This window comes from Meriones unguiculatus, chromosome 5, assembly GCF_030254825.1.
Source record: "Meriones unguiculatus strain TT.TT164.6M chromosome 5, Bangor_MerUng_6.1, whole genome shotgun sequence".
NCBI classification, from domain to species: Eukaryota; Metazoa; Chordata; class Mammalia; order Rodentia; family Muridae; genus Meriones; species Meriones unguiculatus.
The window spans coordinates 21,647,497-21,664,589 of NC_083353.1; the positions used below are offsets into that span (position 1 = coordinate 21,647,497).

Sequence of the window (17,093 nt, forward strand, 5' to 3'; positions counted from 1 at the left end):
ACATATAAAAAATTCAAATAGATCCATACTTATCACCCTGCACAAAACTAAAGTACAAGTGGATCAAAGACCTCAACATAACACCAGACACACTAAACCTGTTAGAAGAAGTAGTGTGGAAAAACACAACCAAAAAATCTGGGCCAAAGGGTCTTTTCTGAGACTACCATTCCAATCAAGGACCATGCATTTAGATAACCTAAAACCCCAGCACTGAAGTAGCCCATGGGAGCTCAGTCTTCAAGTGGGTCCCCTGTTCCTAGGGGAACAGGGACTGACTCTGACATGAACTCAGTGGCTGGCTTTTTGATCACCTCCCCCTGGGGTGAGATCAGCATTACCAGGCCTCAGAGTAAGACAATGCAACCAACCCTGATGATATCTTATAGGCTAGGGTCAGATGGAAGGGGAAGAGATCCAAACTATCAGTGGACTGAGGGAGGGGCATGGGAGGAGAAGAGGAAGGGGGGACAGGATTTGGAAGATATGAGGAAGGGGGGCATAGCTGAGATAAAAAGTAAAAAATAAATTGTAATAAATAAATAAAAATCAAATGCATATATGCTGATAATGCAATCCAGGTCTTTCATATTTTACAGCCTGCTATTATTGCAGCAATAAACTGTTTATGATACGGAAAAAAATTCATGGAATCAACGAAACCAAGAGATGGTTCTTTGAGAAAATCAACAAGAGAGACAAACCCTTAGCCAAACTAACTAAAAGGAGGAGAAAAACTACACAAATCTGCAAAATCAAAAACTAAATGGGAGACATAAATACAGACACTGAATAAATTCGAAGAATCATTAGGTCTTACTTCAAAAGCCCATACACCACAAAATTTGAAAATATAAATGAAATGGAGAATTTTCTTGATAGATTTCCTTTTCTAAAGATTGAGTATTCTTAATCTAAAGTAATAAACTCATGATGATGTATTCTTTGTAAATGATTTGAAATTCTATCCGATTTTTATACAGATTTATCATAGCCTGAAAGTATAACAAAGAGATAGGGAAAGCCACCATGACAGTGTACACTTCACTGATGCTTCTTACTTACACTATATCCTCTCAGTGCCACACCACAACTTCTAAATCTCTTAACTTAGCTTCTCCTTTTAATCTATACACACCAGTGTGCATAGTCTATGGAAGAATGGAGGATATTTATTAATTATTAATCAGTCATGCATAACAAATCTCAGGCAGAAAGAGGAAGTGTGCAGAGCCAGGGTTGCGTGTGGTGCAGGCAGCTGGTGAGACTCTCAAGGATGTTTGTGTTGGAGGTTGAAGCACTGTGGGAGGATAGGCATAATGCTGCTGACAGTAGTAAACTGCCAGGTCTTCAGCCTGCACACTGCAGATGCTGAGAGTGTAATCTGTCCCAGATTCACTGCCTGTGAAGCGATCAGGGACCCCAGTGTATCGAGTGGATGCATCATAAATTAGGAGTTTAGGAGTTTGACCTGATTTCTGTTGGTACAAAGCTACAGCACTATCCACATTCTGACTGGACTTGCAGCTTAAGGTAATCCTGTCTCCTACAGATGTGGTCATGAATTCAGGAGACTGGGTCATCACAATGTTTCCCTCAACACCTGCAACCAGAAATACACAATGAGTATACACATATGCACTCAAAGAGTTTCTAATACAAATGTTTGGATCCAAAATGCCTTTCCTAATGGCATTGCCTGAATACAATTGGATTCCTATACTAAATAGCAATTTCTCTACAAATGAATTATTTTGATCATATTCTAATACTCTTTAATGTCTCACCAGACATCCAGAGGAACAGGAATAGGTAGCCCCATGTCTGTGCCTCCATCTTGGTGCACCAGGCTGTCTGGTGCTTTTCAGGCCTCCATGCAAAGGCCTGGTTTATAAATTATGGGCAGCTGGGCTGGCTTGTATAGACCTATGCAAAGTAGTCATCAAATGAGAAAGTAAATAGCCAAGGTACTGCATAGTGAGAGAACACAGGTTAAAGCTGTAGCCAAAAATATTATCAAAGTGATTAACCAATCACTGGGGAAAAAAATTAAACATAGAAGCTCAGGGACCAACTTAAAAATCTCAATCTGCAAATATCAAGATGCACTTATGACAGGATTCTATTAAAAATCAAAAACGTTTAAAGCAAGTGAGTTTAATAGAAATAATACTAGAAAACCTTTGATTACAATCTTGAGGAAACAATATACTGATAAACAACAGCAGAAAGAAACAGGAGAAGCAGAAAGGAGAAAGGAAAGAAAGAAGGGGAAAGTAGAAGAGTAGGTGAGAGAAAGGAAAGAAGGAGAGTATGGAAAGAAGGAGAGGGAAATCTGGATTTTATACATAGGTAAAATTTATTCATAGGTAAAATCAGAAGTTCAATGAAGAAAAATAAGGTCATTTCTGGAACTTAAAGATTATCTACTTAAAAAATATGGATTGCTAATATGAAAAGAAAATGTTATTTCTAAACTACTGATTCCATAAAAATGAGAATGTTTTGTGTCAAATCACCTTTAAAATCAAACTATCAAAATAGACAAAAGTTGTGGAAAATAATTATATAATCTTGACTCAAATAGTACCTCCCATAAAAGATTAAAGGACATATTGGTCCTTGAATGCTCTCCTAGACTTTCAAGTCTAGTTTAGTGAGACAAGGCTCATTGATCTTTGGACAGAGAGGAGAGTGTTTACCAGGTTGTGCAGAGATAATAAGTTTTCTGGTTCAAACACTGGTTATCAGGCTGAGCTCTAAAGGTGTCTGTATTGTAGACTAATGCACTGAGGAGGAGACTGCAACAGCCTTCACAATAATAAAGTGTCACCTCTTCAGTAGGAATCCTGATGGTGCAGAAACAGCTCTCTGTCCTAGATCCAGGAGAGGTCAAGATGCCTGGGAGTTACCCAGGTGAGCAAATGGGTAGCCTTTCTCTGCTTTTGGTGGAATCAGGCTAAATAGCTGGTTGTGAGAGCTGCGTAGATACAACTGATTTCCAGCTGATGATGACCCTCTGTGCTGCAGACATGGCCAGGGAGGATCTCTACTTCCACCATTTTCCTCCACAAACTTTTCCTCTCTAGTTTCCCCTAGAAGAAGCCTACAGTTCATAGCTCCTCCTAGAGGTAACCACTGGAAATTATCTTAGCTCCAAGCTATGTTAGAGTCTTTTAATTTATGCACACAATCAATAGTGTATCTAGAATCCCGCAACTTGTAGTATATAGATGTGGTGGTAAGTTATAATCACTTCCAATCTCATTAGGTTTTACAACAGGATGGCTGGTGGGGGTGAGGCATGTGATAAAAAATGTGTTGGCTGGCATTCCTATCCATGTTCCTAAGATATTACTCCTATACCATTATGGACTTAACTTGTCACATTGTACAGTTTTAAGAGTCACACCTCTGCCCATTTTGGTGATGGGCGCCTATAATCTGAAAATTTGGGTTTCTGGCAGAAGAACAAGCATATTCCAGCAACCTATGTTAAATAGTTGATTCTACACAGAAACATAGCTAGATACATTATCAATATATATATGTACACACTCTTCTGTCTCCCATTGCATAGAATTCAATTAACATATACATATGTTGTCATTCAAAGGAAGTTAATGAGTAAATTTCCTATTCCTTATCATTGATGAGAAAGTAGTTAGTACTGTCAGTCAGACAAAAAAAATGAGGTGATAGAAAGTAAGATAAAAAGTGGATGAGCTGGTGGGGTATGTGACAGAAATAAAGGGATAGGAATGATTTCTCCAGGAGAAGCTATTTGGGAGCAGACCTGACAGAAGAGATTTAGCAGTTCAAAAGTGCAAAGAAGATCCCTTTAGCCATGCATAGTACACTGAGTTCATTTAAAGCAGAAGACATTTAATGAAAAGAGTCTGGGAAAGCTAATCCCGTGGAAGAAGCTAATATAGCCTGTGCATAGAGGCCAACGTATGAATGAGACTGTCTGATTTAGGAAATCTTTCCTTAATTTTGAGGTTAATGCTAAGTGTAATGAGAACCTGTGAGAAAATGATCACGGTGAGAACTTGTTTTCACTAGCTGCATGTTAGTCACGGTTGTGTTGACACACAAAGGAGGAGAAAATGTGGAGATTTGCTCTTTTCAGTGTGGAGTTACGAAAGCTGCTGCTTCAGATGCTGGCTGACAGGCTGAGCTCTAAAGGGGGATTTTATTGCAGCCTGGCACACTGAGGAGTCTACAGATGAAATTTTAAGATGTTTGTCCATCACTATATGAAACATACAGAATGGTATTAATGTTAATGCCCAGAAATGTAATCCTGTCCAAGAAACTATGTGTGGGTAGTCATGGGAACAAGGAAAAACGTACCATAGTTCAAGTGTTCATTTGTTTGCTTGCTGTCTTGTTTGTTTTCTGAATGGACATGGCATCAAACTGCTTTCAATGTCCTTTTATTTAAGCCCTTAGAATCATACTATTTTTACCATTCATCCTAAGAGTATCTTTTTACAGTAGAAAGTGGTTAAGACAGAGGCTCACAATTGGCCAAGGAACAGAAAACATGTGACTGGGGAGTAGTCATCCCAAAGGGAATGTCTCCCGCCCCAGATCTCAGGAACCTTCATGGAGAATAGACAGAATCCACATAAAGACCAGACACTGTGAACAAGGGCTGTGAGACAGGGCCTTGTGGGAATAGCTTTTCTGTTGTCCTCATGAGCAAACTGCCACAGCAGCAATTTGCACCACTTAACCCACCACCATTTCCTCATGCAAGGGGCAGGATCCAATGTGGTCTTATCCTTCACTGAAAGTCAATGAGTAAGTAAGAAATGACAGAGTAAGGACTTGGGGAGTCATTTTCTTGAAGAGTGTAGTCCATATTCCAGGAAATAATCAGAAGGAAAAATAAAGAACTGCAACTTGAAAAATCAATGGTATGGGGAAGACTTTTTTACCAGGAGATAGGGGAGGAAGATTAAAGGGAATGGGAGTGAAATGCTCAAAATCCAATATATAGATGCATGAAAATTTCAAATAAAACTTTTAAATGCAAGTTCTGAATAATACCCAGTTTCATAAATGCAATTGGCACACAATCAGTAATTAGAAACTTATTCTGATGTCATCCAGAAAGAACTCTCAATTTGCTGATGCAATATTCCTGACTCTGCAGTCAACACACTAACTTCAATGTGTGTGTTTAAACAGCAAGGCACATGTCTCTAAAAGAATTCAGCAGCAACATTACACAGTATGACCTCTAGAGTGGCAGGTTATTTGAGTGGATCTGATCAAATCACAAGACCCCTTATAACATAAATCAGACAAAAAGAAACAGATCAGAAAGACTGGTGATATAATTGGGAGTAGTTTAAAATACTAGCTTTCAATTAAAAAGAACCATCATGAGAAACAAACAAAAATAATACAGTCTAACAGCCACTCAGTGTATACTTCGAAAGACCATGAAAAGAGATCCCTGATGCTCCATTCCTACTCATGTAGAGTATCAGACTCAAGATTGGTGAATTGCTGTATTAATAACCACTTGTTACTCAAAAAAGGGAAATCAAAATACCACATGCTGTTAGAATATCAGAGATTGATATGGATGCCATCTTCTCACCAAGCCTGTGACCTGAGATGCTGCTGACATCCTAGGCATGGGCAGCAATGAGCTACAGTGCTCCTGGCTTCACCACTGTCGCCTGCCCATGCAAAGACAGAAGGCAATTTATGCCAGTGCTTCGCCTAATAGGCTTCCCAACCTTCCCTTGGTTCTCTCCATATTAATTTGCCTACTAGACAATATACAAATTTCCCAGGGAGACCCTTCTTTTCAAGAAAAACAAACAAACAAACCAAAAAAAACAACAACTCTGTTCTTCTGTTCTGCTCTAGCCTTCACTCTCATTTTCATTCATTCTCAAAATGAGTTTCCTACTGCCTAGCCTTGGATGATAATGCTCCTGATACCAAGAGAGATAAACGAAGAAGGAAAGCAGGTACTGTATAAGCTTCAGGGTTGGACTGCTTTCCCTGCTTCTTCTGTTCAATTATAAGATGAGAAAGATTTATCCTGAAATTGTTATGGAGTAAAATCCACGAGGAAAGACAAAAAGAATCTATTTAACTTATAATTAACCAACTTTCAGGGTGTTGTTTATTTATTTATTTGTAGTTTTTTAAATTGGAAATAGATTCTCTTTCTTGACAATATATCCTGATTATATTTCCCTTCCCTGTAATCCTACCAGTTCCTCCCTGCAGTTCCTCCCTCAGGATCCACTGCCTTTGTGTCTCTTATTAGAAAAAGGAAAACAGGTTTCTAAGATGTAACAATCAGAAATCACAAAAATAATATATAATAAAATGAAGCAAAAACTATCATATCAAAGTTAGATATTAGAACAAAATAGGAGAAAAACAGTCCCTAGCACAGACACAAGAGTCAGACTCACTCATTATCACAGCAAGAGTTACATAAAACTTCTTTTTTTTTTTTTTCAATGCAGTTTATTCAGGAACATTGAACAATCCTCGGACCCCGGGGAAAGCCAGCCCACAGCTTAAATAGCCTCTGGGTAGCCAACCCAGGCGTGCCACGGGGGCAATGCAGATAGGTCCACATACATGGAAGCAAGCCAGATCCTCAGCCTTAGCCAAATGTGGAATTGTTCATGACAGAGAGCACTCACCAGATGTAGTTAAATTGAAAAACAAGAATAGCCATCAAAGATGGCAAAGTCATGAAAATACTTTAAAATTTTTGTTGCTGTTGCAAACTATTTTGATACTGATACATTCAATTAGATTTGCTCATTATTTTAATTAAAGAGAAAAACAATAAATGGGTTTTTTTTTAAGCAAAAAAAAAAAACAAAAAAAACAAAAAAACAAAAAAAAAAACAAAAAAAAAACCTTCTAAGCTAAAAGCTTTAATATATGCACAGAGGACATAACTCAGGCTCTAGTAAGTTCAATGCTTGCCCTTGTGGTCTCTGTGAATTCGTATGAGCATTGCTTAGTCGATTCACAGACTATTGTCCTCCTGGTGTTCTCCACCCACTCTGGCTCTTACACTGTTCTTGGAAATCACTGATATCTGAGTAAACAGGTTTGATGGAGACCTCCAATTTACACTCTCTCTCTCTGCATAATGTCTGGCTGTGATTCTCTGCATCTGTTCACATCTGTTGCTGTCAAAAGCCTCTCGAATGATGAGTGGATAAGGGACAGATCCATAAGTACAGCAAAATATCATTAGAAACCATTGCATTGATACTTTTTATGACTAATCATGTTTGGTTTTACCCTCATTGTCTGAGTTGTATAGTCTAGTTCTTGGTTACTCTAGCAGTGTTGGGTATGGGTTCAATCTTGGGAAGTGGGCTTTGAATCAAATGAAACATTGGTTGGCTACTTTCACAAGTTCCATGCCATCATTATTTTCATAACTGGATCATACTCAATTGTGTAAATGTACCACAATTTCTATGTCTATTCATCAGTTTATGGACTTCTACATTGTTTCAAGAGTCTCAGTATTATGAAGAACTCCACAGATAACATGGTTCTTCAAATGTCCTTGGGATAGGATGCAGTGTCCTTTGGGTAAATGCCCAAAGCGGGTAGAGATGGTTCTTGAGGTGGATCAATTCCAACTTTTCTGAAGAACCACCATAGTGATTTCCACATTGTCTATACAAGGTTTCACTCCCACCAGCACCTACATTCCTCACCTGCATGAACTGTCACTTGTATTATTGATCTGGCCATTCTGACAGGTGCAAAAGAAAATCTCAAAGTAGTTTTGGTTTCCTTTTTCCCAATGACTAAGTATGCTGAACATTTCTTTTAGTGTTTCTTAACTACTTGATTTTCTTCTATTGAGTATTCTTTGTTTAGGTCTATACACCATTTTTAATTAGACTGCTTGGTTTGTTGATTTCTAATTTCTTAATTTTTTTCATATGATAGACATAAATCAGTCTTTTATTGGATAGGGATCTTTTCCTATTTTACAGGTGGCTGCTTTACTAATTGATAATGTTTCTTTGCCTTAAAAATTGTTTTTCTCTTCTTGAGGTCCCATTTATCAATTATTGATCTTACTGCCTGTGCTGTAGCCATTCTGTTCAGACAATCATCTCCTATGGGGATGTTTTGAAGGCTATTTCCCAGTTTGTCTTCTATCAGGCTCAGTGTATCTGGTTTATGATGAGGTCTTTCAGACACACTGACTCGAGTATTGTGCAGGATGATAAGTGTGGATCTATTTGCATTCTTCTACATGCAGACATTCAGTTTGACCTGCACCATTTGTTGAAGATGTTGTTTTCCAATGTGTATTTTTGGGTTTCTTTTTCAATAATATGATATATATCTATATCTATCTATCTATCTATCTATATCTATATCTATATCTATATCTATCTATCTATATATATATATATACATTAATTTACATCTAGGTATTCAGTTTATGCAAATGCCATGCCGTTTTATTGGTATGATTGTGTAATACTACTTGAAATCAGGAAGGGTGACACCTCCATTTCTTTTATTGTACACAATTGTTTTAGCTATCCTGGGTTTTTGTTTTCCAAATCAATGTCCCAAGGGCACATGCACTTGGGAAGAGATGAATGTCATACACACAAACACCTTTCCTACAGGAATATGTTGAGGGATGTTTCCCTGTTTGTCATCTATCAGAGGGAAACAAAACAATCAGGTCAATAGCACAGAAAATACTTTCAACAAAGTCATAGAATATTTCTCTAACATAAACAATGACATACCTGTCAAGCAGTATACAAGACCCATACTGAATACCAAGTAGAATAAAATAGATTTTCCACAATACATAGTAATCAAAACACTCAAAATATATGGGGAAGGATTATTAAAGGACTGAAGGGGGAAAGACAAAGTCACATAAAGAGCAAGGCTATAAAAATAATATTTCTCAGCAAAGTCCTTAAAACGAAGGTCTTTTAAGGATATCCTACAAACTCTGAGTGACCACAGGTTCCAGCCAACATTATTATACTCAACAAACTTATCAATAAAAAAAGACGGAGAAAGAAAAACTTTTCAGAAGGGTATCAAAACATTTCCTGAGATTCATAGCCAAATTTTGGGAGGAGTGCAGAGAATCTTATGAATGAAAGGGGAGATAGTAAGACCAGGAAGGGACAGGAACTCCACAAGGAGAAAAACAAAACCAAAATATCTGGGCACAGGGTACTTTTCTGAGACTGATTCTCCAACCAAGGTCCATGCATGGAGATAACCGAAAATCCCTGCAAAGATGTAGCCCATGGCAGCTCAGTCTCCAGGTGGATTACTTAGCAAGGGGAACAGAGGCTGTCTCAATCATAAACACAGTGCCTACCTTTTTGATCACCTTCCCCTAAGTGGGGAACAGTCTTATCAGGCCACAGAGTAAAACAAAGCACCCAGTCCTGATGAGACCTGATTAGCTAGGGTGAGATGGAAGGGGAGGAGATCCAACATTATCAGTGGACTGAGGGAGAGGCATGAGAGGAGGAGAGAAAAGGAGAGTGGGATTTGAAGAAGACGAGGAAGGAGAACATAGCTGGGATACAAAGTGAATAAATTGTAATAAATTAATAAAAATCAGATGCATACATGCAATAGACACAGACATATAGACCAAAGCATACAACATGTTCAGTTGACCAGAGTTCCTCATCTTTTCTATATGCTGATAATGCAATCTGGTCTTTCATATTTATACAGCCATCTATAATTGCAGCAATAAACTATTTATTATATAAAGAAAAAAAAACAATTCAGGCATTCAAAGAAAGCAAGAGCTGGTTCTTTGAGAAAATCAACAAGATAGAGAAACCCTTAGCCAAACCAAGAAATAGGCAGAGAGAAACTATACAAATCAACAAAATCAGAAACAAAAAGGCGGCCATATTGATAAACACTTAAGAAATTCAATGAGTCCTTAAGTCTAACTTCAGAACTCAATACACCATAAATTTGAAAATCTAAATGAAATGGACAATTTTCATGATAGATAATTTACCAAAGGTTGAGGATTCTTAATCTACACTAATAATCTCAGGATGATGTATTCTTTTTAAATAATTTTAAAATCTGTCTTATTTTATACAGATTCATCATAGTCTAAAGCTATAACAAAGAGATATCTAAAGCCAGTATGATACCATAACCTTAACTGATACCTCTTGCTAGTACTGTATCCTTTCAGTGCAACACCACAACTTCTAAATCTCTTCACTTAGCTTCTCTAATTTATCTATACACACCAGTGTTGCCAAAAATATGGAAGAAAAGAGGCTATCTCTTAATCAATTTTCTATAGAAGCTTTCATCAATTAGTCATGCATAACAGATCTCAGGAAGAAGGTGGAAGTGTGCAAGCCAGGGCTGTTTGTGGTGCAGGCAGCTGGTGAGACTCTCAAAAATGTTTGTGTTGGAGGCTGAAGCACTGTGGGAGGATAGCTGCTATGCTGCTGACAGTAATAAACTGCCAGGTCTTATGCCTGCACACTGCTGATGCTGAGAGTGTAATCTGTCCCAGATCCACTGCCTGTGAAGCGATCAGGGACCTCAGTGTTTCGAGTGGACGCAGAGTAGATTAGCAGTTTAGGAGGCTGCCCTGGTTTCTGCTGGTACCAAGCTACCCAACCACTCACACTCTGACTGGACTTGCAGCTTAGGGTGATTCTCTCTCCAACAGATGTGGACATGAATTCAGGAGACTGGGTCATCACAATGTTCCCCTCAGCACCTGCAACCAGAAATAAACAATGGGTATACACATATACAAACAAAAAGTTCCTGATACAAATGTTGGCATCCAAAATGTCTTTTCTAATGGCATTGCCTGCATACAGTTGGATTCCAATAGTAAATAGCTGTTTTTTTTTTCTACAAATGCATTATTTGCATGATATTCTAACACTCTTTAATGTCTCACCAGACATCCAGAGAAGCAGGAATATGAAGACCTTGGTGTGTGTCTCCATCTTGGTTGCCCAGGCTGTCTGATGATTTTCAGTTCTAACTGCAAAGGCCTGGTTTATAAATTATGAGCAGCTGGGCTGTCTTGGAGGGAACTATGCAAAACAGTCTTCATATGAGAAAGTAAATAACCAGGGTACTGGGCTGTGAGAGAATCCAGGTTAAATCTTCAGCCAAAAATATCACCAAAGCTAGGAACCAATAACTGGGGAAACAGTAAAGACAGAAGCTCAAGGACCAACTTTGAGCTCTCAATCTGAAAATAGCAAGATGCACTCATGACAAGGTTCCATTAAAAATTAAAAGCATTTAAATAAAGTGAGTTTAATAGAAATAATAGTAGAAAAACTTTTATTACAATCCTGAGGAAATAATAAAAATCCTAATCAACAACAGCAGAAACAGAAGAAGGAGAAAGAAGAAAGGAAAAAAGAAGGGGAAAGTAGAAGAGTAGGTGAGAGAAAAGAAAGTAAAGAGAGGATGGAGAGGAGAGGGAAATCTGAATTGGAAAGGGACTGAAATGTGGAGAGGAGTGAAAAGTAGAGCAGATAAAGAAAATACATATTAAAACAGAAAGGTTTGGGAATAGCAAGTCAGATCAGTACTTATGAGCATTTCATCTCTTATAAAACACCCATGTTTGATTCCAATGAATTGTTTGATTATTCTCAGTCATCTATAATTCCAGTTATATCACACACAAGGTACACATACATACATACATGCGTACATACTTAAATATCTAAATACATACATAGATTTTGAGATGTAATCCCTGAACTTCTGCTCCAGCTAAAACGAGGTCTGCCACCTGCTGCCTTCATTCTGCTATCACGGATTCTAGTTCTCTGAAAGCCCCCAAGGAACCTTTCTTAAAAAGTGGCTTTGGTAATTTTTTTAATTAAATTTTTTAGATTAATTATATTTTATTTGCTTTGTATCCTATCTGTAGCCCCTCCCTCATTCCCTCCCAATCCCCCCTCCCTCTGGCCTTCAACTTATCCCATGCCTCTCTCTAAGTCCACCAATAGGGGAGGTCCACTTCCCTTTCCATCTGACCCTAGCTAATCAGATCTCATCAGTACTGGCTGCATTGTCCACCTCTCTGGCCTGGCAAGGCCTCTTCTCTGTCAGGGATGAAATGAGGGGGGGTCAAAGAGACAGCCACTCAGTCCATGTCAGAGACAGTCCTTCTTCCCCTTACTAGGGAACCCAGTTGGATACTGAACTTCTGTGGGCTGCATCTATGCAGGGGTTCTAAATTATAGCCTTAAATGGACCTTGGTTGGAGTATCAGTCTCAGAAAATAGCCCTGAGCCCAGATATTTTGGTTCTGTTGCTCTCCTTGTGGAGCTCCTGTACTCTCCAGGTCTTATTCACTACCTCTTCTTTCATATGATTCCCTGCACTCTGCCCAAAGTTTGGTTGAGTCTCAGCATCTGCTTTGATATACTGCTAGGAAGATTCTTTCAGAGGACCTCTGTGGTAGGGCTCCTGTCCTGTTTCTTGTTTTTTTTTTTTTTTTTTTTTTTTTTTTTTTCCTTCTTCCAATGTCATTCCATTTATCTTTCTAAGTGAGATTGATCCTCTTACCCTGGGTCCTCCTTCTTGTTTAGCTTCTTTAGGTATACAGATTTTAGTATGTTTATCCTATCTTATAGGCCTAGTATCCACATATACGTGAGTATATTTCCTTGTTTTTAATTGCTGAGTAGTATTCCACTGTGTTAATGTACCACGATTTCTGTATCCATTCTTCCATTGATGGACACCTGGGTTGTTTCTAGGTTCTGGCTATTACAAATAAAGCTGCTACAAACATGGTTGAACAAATTTCATTGTTGCGGACTTGAGCAACTTTTGGATATATACCTAGGAGTGCTATAGATGGATCTTGAGGAAGTGCTTTTTCTACGTGTCTGAGAAAGTGCCTCATGAGTTATCACTTGAGTTTTTTTAACTTAGCCATTCTGATAGTTACAAGGTGGAAACACAAGGTTGTTTTGATTTGCATCTCCTTGAAGACTAAGGACATTGAGCATTACTTTAAGTGTTCTTCTGCCATTCAATATTCCTCTATTGAGAATTCTCTGTTTAGCTCTGAACCCCATTTTAAATCTGATTACTTGATTTGTTGTTTTTTAACTTCTTTAATTCTTTATATATACCGGATAGTACCCCTCTGTCTGAATGTTATTTATGTAACATAATTCCTCATGATTTCTGTAAGTACTTTCATTTTTACTAAATAACTAGGACAGAAACTAACTTAATAAATAGGTAATATCAGAAATTTAATAAAGAAAAATAAGGTCATTGCTGGAATTTAAAGATTATCCATTTAAAAACTATGGATGATTAATACGAAAAAAATAATTATTTCTAAAATACTTATTCTGCTAATGAACACAGCCATAAAAATGAGAATATTTTTTATCAAATCACCTTTAAATTCATGCTATAAAGACAGGCAAAAGTAGTGGAAAATAATTATTTAATCTTCAATCGAAGTAGTATCTCCCATAAAAGATTAAAGGACACATTGGCCCTTGAATGCTCTCCTAGACTCTACTAGGGCAAGGCTTGCTAACTGACCATTGTACTCATAGGAGAGTGATTACTAGGCTATGTAGAGATAAAAAAAATGATGCTTCAGACACTGGCTGTCAGGCTAAGCTCTAAAGGTGTCTGTAATACAAGCTAATGCGTTGAGGAGGAGGTTGGAATACTCTTTATGGTAATAAGCTATCACATCTTCAGTCTGAATGCTCATGGTGATGAAAGTGAACCCTGTCCTAGATCCAGGAGCAATCAAGATGCCTGGGAGTTATCCATGTGTACAAATGAGAAGCCTTTATCTGCTTTTGCTGGAATCAGGCTAAATAATTGGCTCTGTGAGCTGTGTAGGTACCACTGATCTTTCAGCTGATGGTGACCCTCTATGCTGTAGACATAGCCAGGGAGGATCTCTACTTCTACCAGGTTCCTTCACAAACTACTCCTCTCTAGTCTCCCCAAGAAAAAGCCTACAGTTCATAGCTCCTCCTGGAGGTGACCAGTGGAAATTATGTTAGCTTTAAGCTCTGTTACAGTGTTTTAATTTATGCACACAATCAATAGTATCGCTAGAATTCCACAACTTGTAGTATAAGATGGGGCTGTGAGTTACAATCACTTCCAGTCTTATTAGGGTTTACTGGAAGGATGGCTGGTGGTGGTGTGACAGGCGATAAAAACTGTTTAGATTGGCATTCCTAGCCGTCTTGCTAAGATATTACCCCTACACCATTATTGGACTTAATTTGCCACATATTACAGCTTTAAGAGTCACACCTGTGCCCACTTTGGTTGACAGCAACCTAAATCTGAGAATTTAGGTTGCTGGCAGAGGAGAAACAGGCACATGCCAACAACCTATGAGAAATACTTTATTGACACAGAAACATGGCTAGACATCATTTCACATGTATGTATGTACACACTCTCCTGTCTCCCATTGCACAGAGTTTCACTAACATTTACATATATTGTCATTCAAAGGAAGTTAACATATACATTTCCTATTCCTTTTCATTTATGAGATAGTAGTTAGTACTAATAGTCAGAAAAATATGCTAAGGTAATAGAGGACAAGATGAAATGTGAATGAACTGGTGGGAGATGCAACAGAAATAAAGGGAGAGGAATGACTTCTTCAGAAGCAGGTACTTGAGAACAGTCCTGATGGAAGAGATTTGTCACTTCAAAGTGCAGAGTGGAGCCCTTTATCCATGCATAGGGCTCTGTGTTCATAAAAGGCAGAAGGTCTTAAGTGCACATTCCTGGGAAAGCTCATCTTTGTGGTAACATAAAATGGCTTATTCTTACAGGCCAGCATATTACTGAGACTGCCTGGTTTGAGAAATCTCTCAGTAATTTTGAGGTTAATGCTAAGTGCAAGAGAGCCTGTGAGACAATGGTCACAGTGATTATGTGTTTTCACTGGATACATTTTAGTCAAGGTTGTATTGACACACAAAGGAGGAAAAATGTGGAGACTTTTATCATTTCTGTGTGGAGATAGGAAAGCTGCTGCTTCAGACACTGGCTGACAGGCTGAGGTCTAAAGGGGGGTTCTACTGCAGGATGACACACTTAGGAGGAGTCTACAGATGAACTTTTAGGAAGTTTCCCATCCTTACATGAAACACAGGGAATTAAATTAATGGTTATGACTAGAAATGCAAACATTTTCAAGAAACTATGTAGGTGATGGTCTTAGAACCAAGAAAAAAAACCCTACCATTGTTTGTTTTGTATTGTTTTCTGCATGGACATGCACCAAATTGCTTTTAAATCCTTATATTTGAGCACATAGAATCTTGCAATTCTTAGCATCCATCCTAAAACTCTTTTCTTACAGTAGAAAGAAAGTAAGATAGAGGCTCACAATTGGTCAAAATACAGAGAACATGTAACTGTGGAGTATTCATATTAAAGAGAATGTCTCTGATCCCAAGTCTTGGGGATGTTCATGGAGAATAAACAGAATCCACATATAGAGCAGACGGGAAACAAGGGTTGTGAGACATTGCCATTTTAATTTTTTTCATTTATGTTAATTACAGTTTATTGACTTTGTATCCCATCTGTAGCTCAGTCCCCCTTTACCTCTCAAACCCATCCTTCCTTCCTCTTCTTACCCATGCCCCTTCCCCAGTCCATTGTTAAAAGAGGTCCTCCTCCCCTCTCATCTGATCCTCCTATGTCAGGTCTCATCAGGATTAGCTGCATTGTCTTACTCTGTGGCCTGGTAAGGCTGCAAATCCCTGAGGTGGAGGTGATCAAAGAGCAGGCCAAACAGTTAATTTCAGAGACAGTCCCTATTCCCATTACTAGGGAACTTACTTGGACACTGAACTACCATGGGTTACATCTGTGCAGGGGTTCTAGGTTATCGCCTAGAACCCCTGAATAATCTAACTCTTTGTTTAGAGTATCAGTCTCAGAAAATATCCTTTGTGTCCAGATTTTTTGGTTATGTTGCTCTTCTTGAAGCTCCTGTCCATTCCAGATATTTTTTTTTTAGTTTTTATTTTTAATATTAGTTAGTTTGTTAACTTTGTATCCCTGCTGTATCCCACTCCCTCTTTCCTTCCTAATCACACCCTCCCACCCTCATCTCCTCTCTGCCCCTTTCCAAGTCCACTGATAAGGGAGAACCTCCTCCCCTTACATGCGTTACTGGTTTATAAGGTGTCTTCAGGATTGGCTGCAAAGTCCTCTTCTGTGGCCTAGCAAGACTGCTCCTTCCTTGAGGGGAGGGGTCAAAGAGCCCACCATTGAGTTCATGTCAGAAACAGTCCCTGTTCCCTTTATTAGGATACCCACTTGGATACTGAGGTACCAAGGGCTACATTTGAGCAGGGGCTCTAGGTTGTATCCATACATGGTCCTTGTTTGGAGAAACAGTCTCATAAAAGACCCTTGTGCCAAGATATATTTGGTCCTTGTGGAACTCCTGTCCTCTCCAGGTAGTATTAACTCCCCCTCCCCATTTCTTTTTTTATTCCCTACATTCTTCCAGAATTTTGGTTATGAATCTCAATATCAGCTAGCTAGAGTCTTTCAGAGGCCCACTTTGATAGGCTTCTATCCTGTTATTTGTTTGCACCTACATCCAATATCCATCCCATTTGTATTTCTAAGTAAGGATTGATCGTCTTACCCTGGGTCCTCTTTCTTGTTTATCTTCTTTAGGTGGATAGATTTCAGTATATTTATCCTATCTTATAGGTCCATATAAGTGAGTATATACCATCTGTGTCTTTCTGCTTTTGGGATACCTAACTCAGGATGATTGTTTCGAGATCCCACCATTTGCCTGCAAATTTCATGATTTCTTCGTTTTTAATTGCTGAGTAGTATTCCATTGTGTAAAAGTACCACAATTTCTGTATCCATTCCTCAACTGAGGGACATCTGGGTTGTTTACAGGTTTTGGCTATTACACATAAAGTTGCTACAAACATGGTTGAGCAAATGTCCTTGTTGTGTACTTGAGCCTCTTTTGGATAAATGCCTAGGAAAGGTAT

General features: G+C 38.5%; 2 gene segments (V, D, J or C); both read right to left on the reverse strand.

The window, feature by feature from the left end:
* Positions 1-1,190: 1,190 nt before the first annotated feature.
* LOC132646009 (immunoglobulin kappa chain variable 6-17-like) lies at positions 1,191-1,852 on the reverse strand. The segment is given in 2 exon segments: positions 1,191-1,603; positions 1,788-1,852. Coding segments are annotated over 2 exon segments (462 nt in total).
* An 8,639-nt stretch (positions 1,853-10,491) lies between these two features.
* On the reverse strand, positions 10,492-11,024 carry LOC132653946 (Ig kappa chain V-V region MOPC 21-like). The segment is given in 2 exon segments: positions 10,492-10,786; positions 10,976-11,024. Coding segments are annotated over 2 exon segments (303 nt in total).
* Between the last annotated feature and the right edge of the window lie 6,069 nt (positions 11,025-17,093).